Source organism: Schistosoma mansoni (genome assembly GCF_000237925.1).
Source record: "Schistosoma mansoni, WGS project CABG00000000 data, chromosome 1 unplaced supercontig 0076, strain Puerto Rico, whole genome shotgun sequence".
In the NCBI taxonomy this organism is placed as follows: Eukaryota; Metazoa; Platyhelminthes; class Trematoda; order Strigeidida; family Schistosomatidae; genus Schistosoma; species Schistosoma mansoni.
This window is the reverse complement of record NW_017385990.1, coordinates 367706-378136: the sequence shown is the minus strand read 5'-3', so window position 1 is coordinate 378136 and position 10431 is coordinate 367706. Positions and strand designations below refer to the sequence as shown.

The 10431-nt window shown below is 38.6% G+C and overlaps 1 protein-coding gene across 1 annotated transcript; it reads left to right on the top strand.

Moving 5' to 3' along the window:
• The first annotated feature begins 3212 nt into the window (after positions 1–3212).
• Smp_099150 (hypothetical protein) lies at positions 3213–9496 on the top strand. The gene is made up of 4 exons (XM_018791753.1): positions 3213–3289; positions 3330–3472; positions 6581–6868; positions 8975–9496. Exons 1-4 carry the CDS (start codon positions 3238–3240, stop codon positions 9209–9211), a joined length of 720 nt encoding a protein of 239 aa, XP_018645076.1. The 5' UTR covers positions 3213–3237; the 3' UTR covers positions 9212–9496.
• Positions 9497–10431: the final 935 nt, after the last annotated feature.

The following is a 10431-nucleotide window of genomic DNA, read 5'->3' as shown; positions in this document are numbered from 1 at the left end:
TTAAGAGTGGCATTGAAGATGAGTCCTCCATCACTTCCGAAAAATTTGGGACATGCATGCATAGACTAATATTTTTGTCGGAGCGACTTAGTAAGACACTTACTTTTACCTATTCACAAATATTGCGACATGAAACATTCCTAATAGCCTCTGAATAGAGATTTATTGATACGTTTTCTTGAATGAAATTGTTACAATGCCTTTCTTCCTCCTTCTCGTGTTCGATTCAGTGAATATTGTAGCATCAAAAACATAAAAATGATATTTGTGTGAAAACATTATTTTTGTAGTAATGCACTTCATGACTGGGCTGTTTCAATCACTGTTCTTCATTCTGCTACCTTCGTTATCTTTAGTTAAGCTTTCTTAGCGCACTTCCGCCCAGTGCTTCTGTGAAATAAAATGAAATCAACATACAAGGTCACACACATTCGACTAGGAGGATATTGAAACCTTGGATAGAGGGGAAACTACACGACCAAGCTGTCCAGCCTGGAGAGCATAACTCGACCTAAGCCATCTGTCCGGGCAACAAATCTCTGCTATATTGAAAGTACTTGTTGAACACATCCTACACCGCTAGTAAATCTTGAAATGTCAAGTTGTGTTGACTTCTTACTTCCTTATACTCACCTCGTTTTCCTGTACACAGGTGTTTGACGAAGTATGAGAGATTTAACTGATCGATGAAACACAATAACAAAGTGATGCGTAAACATATGAGGTGTGGCTAGAAGTTATGGTGGGCGTTTAGCAGTAGAGTGTGGATACTCCAGATGAAGTTTGTTCTGAGGAGCAAGTCATAAGACTATTGAGGCATGAAGCAATGGTTGATGTGGAAGGATGACTGCAGAATATCTCTGGAAATGAGTTTGAGAAACTCCTCACCTTGGTTCAGTAGGGAGGTTCGCATCCTTCTCCGTAAAAGAAGGAAAATGTGGGATAGATTTAGGTCACTGGGGACTCATGAGGCAAAATATCAGTATCAAAAAGCTCGGAATACCTGCGCTTTGACCCTCCGTAAGTCCAGAAAGCTATACGAAGAGAAAATCGTTAAGGAATCCATAGAATGTCCTAAACGTTTGTATTCGTATATAAACCAAAGGACAAAGAGAAGAAATGTCCCTTCACTATTGGGAGACCGTACTGTCTCATCACTAATGGAGGATGACTTTGGCAAAGCTCATGTATTCTCAAAATACTTTAGCAATACATATATATATATATACCATAGAAAGACCCTTCCCACCAGTCCATGAAAATCCCCCCACACAAACACTGGACAGCGTGACCGTTAATGAACTTGATATCCTTGATCTGCTAAATAAGCTTGACATAGGCAAATCCACTGAACCCGATGAACTGCATCCTAGGTTACTAAAGGAATTAGCTAACTTTGTTGCGAACCCTTTAAGTATATGTTTTAACCCAGGGTCGTCAACCAAAAGACTGGAAGAACGCCACAGTAAGTCCTGTCTTCAAATCAGGTACAAAACACAAGCCTGAGCATTACCGATCCATTAGCCTAACTAGTGTGATTGTTAAAATCTTAGAAAAGATTATTCGGAAGCTGTTTAACTACCTTGATGAAAGCCGGATCCTCTCGGAGAAGCAGCATGGTTTTAGAACAGGTTATTCTCGTCTCACTAACTTATTAGTCGCTCGTGAAAGCTGGTACGCTCTTAAGGACCAAAAGTTACCTGTAGACGTAGCCTACATTGACTTCAGCAGAGCTTTCGATAAAGTTCCCCACAACCGGCTGTTATATAAGCTAAGAAATGTCGGGATTGGAGGCAATCTATTGTGTGGATAAAAGACTTCCTAGTTGGGCGTCAACAAAGAGTACGGGTGAACTCCAAGTTGTCTAGTTGGGAAACTGTGCCTGGTGTGGTCCCCCAGGGTACAGTTTTGGGGCCAGTGTTAATACTCTTGTACGTAAATGACCTCCCTCGTCCACTATCGTCATCGGTCTTGCTCTATGCTGACGATGTCAAGATATGGAGAGCGATACGAAGTAAGGGTGAACTCCGAAATGACCTGGAGAGATTTTCTGAATGGTCCCAAACCTGGCAATCGCCGATAAATACTTCCAAGTGTATTGTGATGCATATTGGCCACCAGGGTACAGATATATACACGGTGAATAACACTGAGCTACCTATTGTCCAGACACAATGACTTAAGAGTCATCGTTAGTCAAGACTTAAAGACTAATACACACTGCCGTGCAATAGCCACTAAAGGTTTTAGAACTTTATGGTCCATACGTAGGGCTTTTAGTCATCTCGACACTAAAACGTTTCTGACTTTGTAAACAGTGTTCGTGCGTCTTAAATTTGAGTACTGCATACAAGCAGCTAGCCCCTGCCTAAAAAAGACAGTGAACTCTTGGGAAGAGTTCAGAGAAAAGCAACTAGGCTGATTCCCGGAATAGCGAAGCTCCCGTATGGTACCAGACTGACCAAGCTAAACCTATTCCCGCTGTCATATAGAAGAATCAGAGGCGGCTTGATTACAGTTTTCAAATTGCTTAATGACAAATTTGCGCCCGATATGCCCTCATTTTTCTTGTCTTCCAAAATAGAAAATATATGAGGACACTCCAAAAAAGTTCACAAGCCCAGGACGAATTACTTGTCAGCTGACTACCGACTTTCCCATCGAATAATCAACGAGTGGAATTCATTACCTGAGAACGTGGTTGAGGCTCCATCCGTCGACTCCTTCAAAAGAAAGTCGGATCAGCTGAGAGACCATCATTGCCAGGACTAACAGAGGCCAACAAACCTCCTGTCCTTTCCAAACCGAAACCGAAACCGAGTCTGAAACTGAAACTCAAACTGAAGAGAATTCGTTTCATGAAATAAGACTATGGCCTTCTCAGTTCTTGAAGGCTGCAGGGAATTGTTACTGCTAAGAAAAAAACTAAGAGATAAGAATGAATGACAGTATTGGCCCTAATAATAAGACCACTGGCCGATACTTGGAGTTCAGCAAGTCGGATAACCAGACCAGTCTTAGATACTTAAAGAAATCCCATTGGTTGAAAGTTTCGCCTCAGAAACCAACTTGATGATTGAGCCATACGACATCTTTGTATGACACCAGATATCTGTTACTGAATTTGTAAACTATTTTCCTTACTACATTCTCTTTCTGTTAATTGAACACTTAACCGTTGGTGTAGGCTCAAGGACTACTAGGAAGTTGTTGTTTTAGTTCAGTTGCGGTCAGCTGATGATGGCATCATCCATTAACATCTTGAAAGCCGACTCTGTTCTTCGTCTCAGTAGGCTTGGGTTGTAAAATTATTTAGCTTATTTTCAAAGGTACTTTTTTAAAACGTTGGAAACCCGCATGGCTAGTTCTTTATGGGAATGGTGAACTGCGATACTTTGAAAGTAAGGATGATTATGTAGCGAAAGCGACTATTAATGTTCCACGAGTTTGCAGGGAAATTCTGTCTGGTCATGTAAGTTAATGAAAGTTTATGCTAAAGCTTAAGTATACCACTATGTTATTAGGTTTACTATGATAATATATTGTCTCTATAGTATTTCAAAAGTTTTAAGCACTAATATCTGATTTTAATTTATAGTATGGGTTGTTTGTGGGAATTTACTCGTAGATGTCTGCGGTTTTGTCTGTTGACTTCTCCAAATCATATCAACTAAGGTTGTCGTAGATCTACGAAATCCAGTTAAATGAAAAACAACTTGATGTGCAGATATTACATCCTACCTGTCTGTCTGACTAATGCCCAGTGTGCATTTGTGCAATTATGGGTGGACATCTTCAGTAACAAAGAAAGTAGGTTGGTCGACCTCTATTGTTTCTTGCAGCTTGTTTCCCAGTAGAGACGCCATTTCTTGAAAATGTTCACTAATAGGCTTAATAATTTTCGTTCAAGTAGGACGATCTAGTTATTGACTCCTTGATTCAGGGAACGAGATCCCGTTGAGTTTATTTGATTGTGGTTTTAAGCCTTTTTCCCTTGACATTGGAGATGACAAGTTCCACTGGCGTAAAAATGATACCATATGTTGATACTGAAATTGCTTTTCAAGATTCAGCGCCGATGTAAGGTCACCTCGCGTCATATAGTGAGGGAAAGGTCCCAGTGTTGTAATCACTCATCGTAGGAGAGTCTGGAAAGACCTGTCATTAACCTAGTTCCTACTCATTGAACACGCTCAAGTGTGGTAGGATCTTTAGTAAGACATGGACTAGCTGAATAAATCCAATGCTCTAAGCGAGGTCTCACATAGGTGCAGTATGAAATCCGAAACATATCTTCAAAACATTTGAATACTTGGCCAAGTGACCTTAACACTCAGATATCTTTGGGAACTGGTGCATTGTAACTCACAGTTGCTTCTAAGACGTGACTGACTATTACTCCCGGGGCTCGTTGGAAGCTGTGCCAACGGTTGTATACCATTTACCATTGCCGTGTCCAATGTTCATTAGGGCATTTCTAGGATTAGTCTCCAAACCTCAGTTTCGGGACCATCTAATTAGTTCCTCAAAATCAACTTGGAGATCAAGATGATCACTCTCACTGCATATTGTTAGACTTTGACATGATCCGCAATAAAGTGTTAATAACTTAGACAGTCTTGGTAATTTATTGACGTAGGGGACAATATAGAAAACTTAATATTGTACCTTTGTGTACACCGTTTCTAACCATTTCTCATCCAGATACTGTCCCATTTACCTTCACTCTCTCTTTGGGCATTGAAAGTTCCTTGTCCACTCTTGCCTGGCACTTGTTATTCGAAATCTGGAGACCGTGATATACCTTTCCAAATGTACTGTTAAAATCCATGGATAGTATGTCGAGACAAATCGATATCTTTGCCTGTTGTCCAATTTTCTGTCTCAACTAACAAATTAATCAAACATAAATGTTTCTCGTAACCATTGTTGTTCATGAGTTAACAGATCATATAATTATACATAACGTATACTTAATTGTTTTTTCGATTTTAAGTGTGTTGCTAAGATGAAGATACTATTAAGGGGTAGTACGGGACGAAATAATAGTAAAACATTGCTCATTTGCTTTTTGACTGTGTAATTTCATTTACTCGAGAAACTTTTACTTGCTAACTTTTCATGAACGACTTTTATTATAGCGTATCTTCATTTATCGGACACTTAAACTAAACTGTGTTGCCGAACCAATCAGGGTTGATATCTACACTTCAAGGTCGTGCCAGATCTAACTTTTAAATTTCTTGATATCGACAGAACTCTTACTATAGATAGATCTATGAGCAACATTAACGAAAATACTGTAATTGACTGTCTTCAGAGCGAATATGCGATAGGGAGTTGAAATGGGATTAGGTAAATGGCTTTTAATATAATTGTAGTGAGTTTTCTAGAATTTGAGATAAAAAGTGACACTGTATGGCATCTACGGTTCTTTCGATAATAAAAAAGGATGAGTTCATACAGGGACCACGGTGTATACTGAAGATTGGAGAGTCTTTTTTTGAAAGATTACAATGCCAATGTAAAGCCATTGTTCACTAACGAACCCGTAGACCTTAGTAGGATCCACACTAATAACATAGAAGTGCGGGAGCAGTTGAACGGTTATTTGTACTCATATAAAGGTTTCGAAAGAAAAATGACTTAGTCACGTGGATGAATTCCTCTACCAAACATTCTTTAATTCCAAAACAGTAACTCATTCTGAACACAGGAAATTTCATGAGTGGTGCAAAAACTGTATGTATTTCCTGTCTTTTTTCTCTGTGTTATAACTCATTCTTTCATACATTTTTTTTTATGACTAGTCAAGTTGACATTACTTTTTAGCGGTTATTTATGTCGATTAATTTCGGCAACATTAGTTTAGCCTTGAACATACACTAGATGGCATCGTCCAAATAAGATTGGTATGTGGTTGCTAGAAATTGTTACAAGATGTAGCAGTTAATTTTGCTAGATCCACGTTCTCATGAGGTCCGTTTATGTTCAATACAAACTATAAGTTTTCACATTTGCCGTTCTCACTAACATCTAGTCAGAGCCATGTTGGTAGATGCAGACTACTTGGTTGGGGTTCGCGTGACTGTCGTGACCAATGGTTGGAGACTATGAGAGACGTGTCTCGGAATCAATCACAGTGGCGTACGTGTATACTCTCTGTGTTTCCTCTTAGATCACGGGATTCAAATCGCTTTATACCTTTATTTGTGCGAACTAGTTCTTTCTTTCTGTAAAAACGTCTTGAGTTAAGCTGAAATGTTGACGTTATTCGGCCACGGTCTACACTCAGAAGTAGACAGTATAATTTTGTTGATGAGTGGTAGACAACACAAAGCCTCATTGACTGCCTTTGATAAAATGACGCAAACATTATTTTCTTCTCAATGGTCAAAAATGGTAAATCCCTTACGCATTCCTATATGGAAAAAACCAAGTAGACATTTTGAGCATTCTGTCAAAACATGGATGCTTATTTCACTTCTATCTGTTATAGTACCTGTTTCGTTACTCAAAACTCGACTATTACAGTACCCTTTGAATTTTAATATTTTTATTCTCTCTTTTGTTTTTGTAGCGAAATATCGATCCACCTAAAGATCGTTCTAGCGAGTGCATTTTCGGCCTCAGGACAGATGAATCTGACTGGTATTTCTGCGCCCAGTCACCTGATGATGCAGTGGTATGGCGTCTTGCTTTATCTGAAGTAAAAGGAATGTCCATCCCTCGTTATCGAGTTCATATGCCACCTCCAGAAGCTCCACCACCAGGTTATACAGATGGCACAAACTACTATCAATACGCATGTCCTGCTGAAACCACAGTTCCTTTATATCAAGCTTCTGGAGGAATGCGGGAAGTACCTGTAAGTAACAGGTCCATAATGAATGCTGTTAATCCTGTATTTGATTTATATTGTAACCTAACATGGGAAGGGTGTACATATAATTTGTTTCTAATGTGTTTGGTAGTGTAACTGATCCATAAACTTGATTCCTCATTAAAAAGTCCTTTGCTATGAGCATAGATAAAATCTTCAGTACAGCTTTATGAAAATTTTAGTAGCGCTTCAGATACAGTTTTTTACTTTGAATAAATGGAAATAAACACCAAATTTCCTGTGACGTTCATTGTGATAGAGTATAGAGGAAAATGCAAAGGTTGTCTTTGGAGAAATTCGTTACAATGATGTTGTCCTTAGGCTCAAGCTTCACACATCTTCGCTCCATTTGTCGAATAATATCATCAGGAAAGGTATGACTAACTTACTTTTACACGAAATGCTATATGACCAGTAAGTTACAGTCATTTTTCTGGGTAAAGAAGCAATCATTTCCATAATCTACACAAATTAGTTCTTGACAAGACGTTTCAAAAAAGTATTGAGCTTGATAATAACTAGTATTAATTAACAGGTAATCGGTTGAAATATCATATAGTTGATAGATCAGTGTCAGGGTCATTATCCTAATTTAGGGCAATTTTAGGCAACAGGATATGAACATTTGGTAGTTCTCATAAATAAAAGAAATACCTTGAAAAAAAGTTTCTTAAGGTTTTGGTAAATATATTACAGTCAGGTAATACTTCAGGTTAATCTCAATCTTCAGTTTCTTTAACATACCATAAGTGTTAATTTCCCTTTCAACAATTATCCATGAATTTCATCTGATACTCCTGACGATGCAAAAGTGTAACAAAAATAAACAAGAGTGAACAGTAATTGGTTAAACTTGAATCCCCTCATTGTGGAACGTGGATGCGTGGTACGGCTGAAAGTGGAGAAGGCCCGCCTTCTCTCATGACCACGTGCATGCAAACACTGCCACGGATGTCCTACTCACTGCCTTCTAGTGGCGAGGAGGTGTTGTTTACGAAATTGAGAGAACAAAAAGTGAATGTCAGGCACTTTAGCCGGGTCGGTGGACACGGAAATTCCAGCTAGTGGAGTTGGAAAACCCTAATTCCAAACCAATAGTGCACATGAGCTCCAGTATCCTGTTGGAACAAATAGTATATGAACCAATTGTTGGTCACCGGCTACTATGTGACTGCATTTCATTACATTGCTCCACTGCCTTAAGGATCAGACCTTTAGGTCGAAAGCCACTCTTTATCTTCCCTTAAACCTTGAGATTAAAGTTGTTTCATATCTGTCTTTCTTCCTGTACTATATCCTTATATACAATCTTTCTTTTATATGTTACCACCACTAAATTAACTGTTTCTATGAATCCGGTGTTCATCTTGTTGTGCTAACGAGGTATGGCAACGTGGACCGATGCATATATGTGCCTGGTCCTACGTTGCAGCTGACTGACTGACTTAGGTCGAAGGCTCTGGGTGTGGCCCTCTAAGAAAACCACCTGCTTCAATTTGAGCACCTGGGCATTATCACAGCCCTCACACAAATCAAATAAGATTTGTGTGGCGCATATGTATCTGGTGCTTCGTCGTACCAATATCTATATGTTTAAGTAAATAAATAAAATAAAAAAACACTATAATGGTGTTCTTTTAATTACTGACTAACATTAATAAATATGATTAGTTCATGATTTTGTGCACAGTTTTATCGGATCATGTTATTAAATTGTTCCCTCAGGATCCTGGAGTCCATATGTACCATTACTTTGAAATCAATGTTTTCCAAGTCCCCTAGGTGGACTTTCTGTTTCCACTAACTCGGTTAAAACTTCGGACATTCGCTTTCCTTCCTTTCAATTTCGTAAACAACACCCCTCCCCGTCACGAGGAAGCAGTAAATAGGATTTTTGTGGCAGTGGTTGTACATACGTGGCCATGTGAGAAGAGCATTTTGAGAGGAAGAGCTGACTCTCCCCACTCTCGGCCGTACCAGGGCATTTGGGGGCTGTTTTTTTAAACACATAAATAAATACATAAATTTATGACCATAGTTATTTTATGTTAGTTACATAAAATGATTTATCTTGTTTTAATTTTTCTATAGATTATATATCGTGGTTCAGACGGTCAATATATAATGCCTCGACAAATTATTGAACATCCTGATGGATCACGTACAATTATACTTGGTGATGGTAATGAAATTCCATGTCATTGTCGACATGGTTATTATTGTGGTTGTGGTTATGGTTATAGTGTTGGTGATGCAGCTTTACTAGGTTTAGCAGCTAGTACATTGATGTGGTCTCCTTTCTTATGGTCACCATTTTTTTGGTGTTAAGTTATATTCCTTCATTCATACAAGATAAAGTCCATCTTTGTCGTCGACGTCGTCGTCGTTGTTGTTGTTGTTGAGATTTTCTTTAGTCATAGATTATGTCATCATTTATCTTTATTATCTTGTTATCTCAAATGGTATTCAGGTATTTTTCTTTTCCTTTTTTGGGGATTTTTTTGATGATGATTTTGATATTTTCTCTAGTTCTTTATCTTATTACCATAAGAATATTTTTGAATAATTTACTTTATTGTTTTTGGTCAAAACAATAATAAAGTTTATTCTTCTATATTACTACTTTTTCTTTGTCATCAAAGAAGGGTCACTTGAAGCTAGATCACCATGGAAAACCTGTAAATCCTGGACGGTTGTTTCGACCTAGTATGGGATTCATCAGCAGTGCGAATAAGCAATTGGCTCAGTAGTCTAGAAATTCAGCACTCGCTCGTGAGATTGATAAGTCCTTGGTTCGAACCTCGTGAGATGGTATTGTGAATGTGGTCGATCACTGCTGAGGAGTCCCGTACTAGGACGAAATGGCTGTCTAATGCTTCTAGGTTTGTTCATGGTAGTCTGTCTAGCTTCAATTGACTCGTGAATTCAACTATTAACCTCTGATGCGAGAAGGTAGTGAGTAGAACTTCCCTGGCACTGGCTTTATTCGTGTGGCTATGTGAGAGCATTTCGAGAGGGAGAGCTGACTCTCTCCTCACTCGGCTGTACCAGGGCATTTGGGCGCTAAACTCTGCCGCGCCAGGAGTCAAACCCGGGCTGCCTGTAGATTTTTCCTCTAAGGAAATAATATATTGATATATGAAACATTCATCTTATGATTAGAAGTTTCATAGATCACTTGTATTTTAGTAAAATGAAGACCTGGCTCTATCTCTCACTGATTTCATTCTTAGGCTTCGAAAATAATAAAAAAAACATTACAGCAATAAATCTGTTCCATCAAATTGCACTATTTTATAACTTTCTACAATAGCATGGAAACCAATCCACTGCTTCATCATTGAATTTCTTTATAGGATGATGACTGTAATATAAACAATATCCAATTTATAGATGAATCTTACGTTTTAAGTACTCAGAGGTTAGTTTTCTAAAAGATAGGGTCGCTAACCACATGCCCGACCCTCCTCCTTTATCCGGGCTTTGGACCGGCAGTAGCCCCTGGAGGAGCTACAGACGGAGTTAAGTTGACAATCTAAATGATTAAA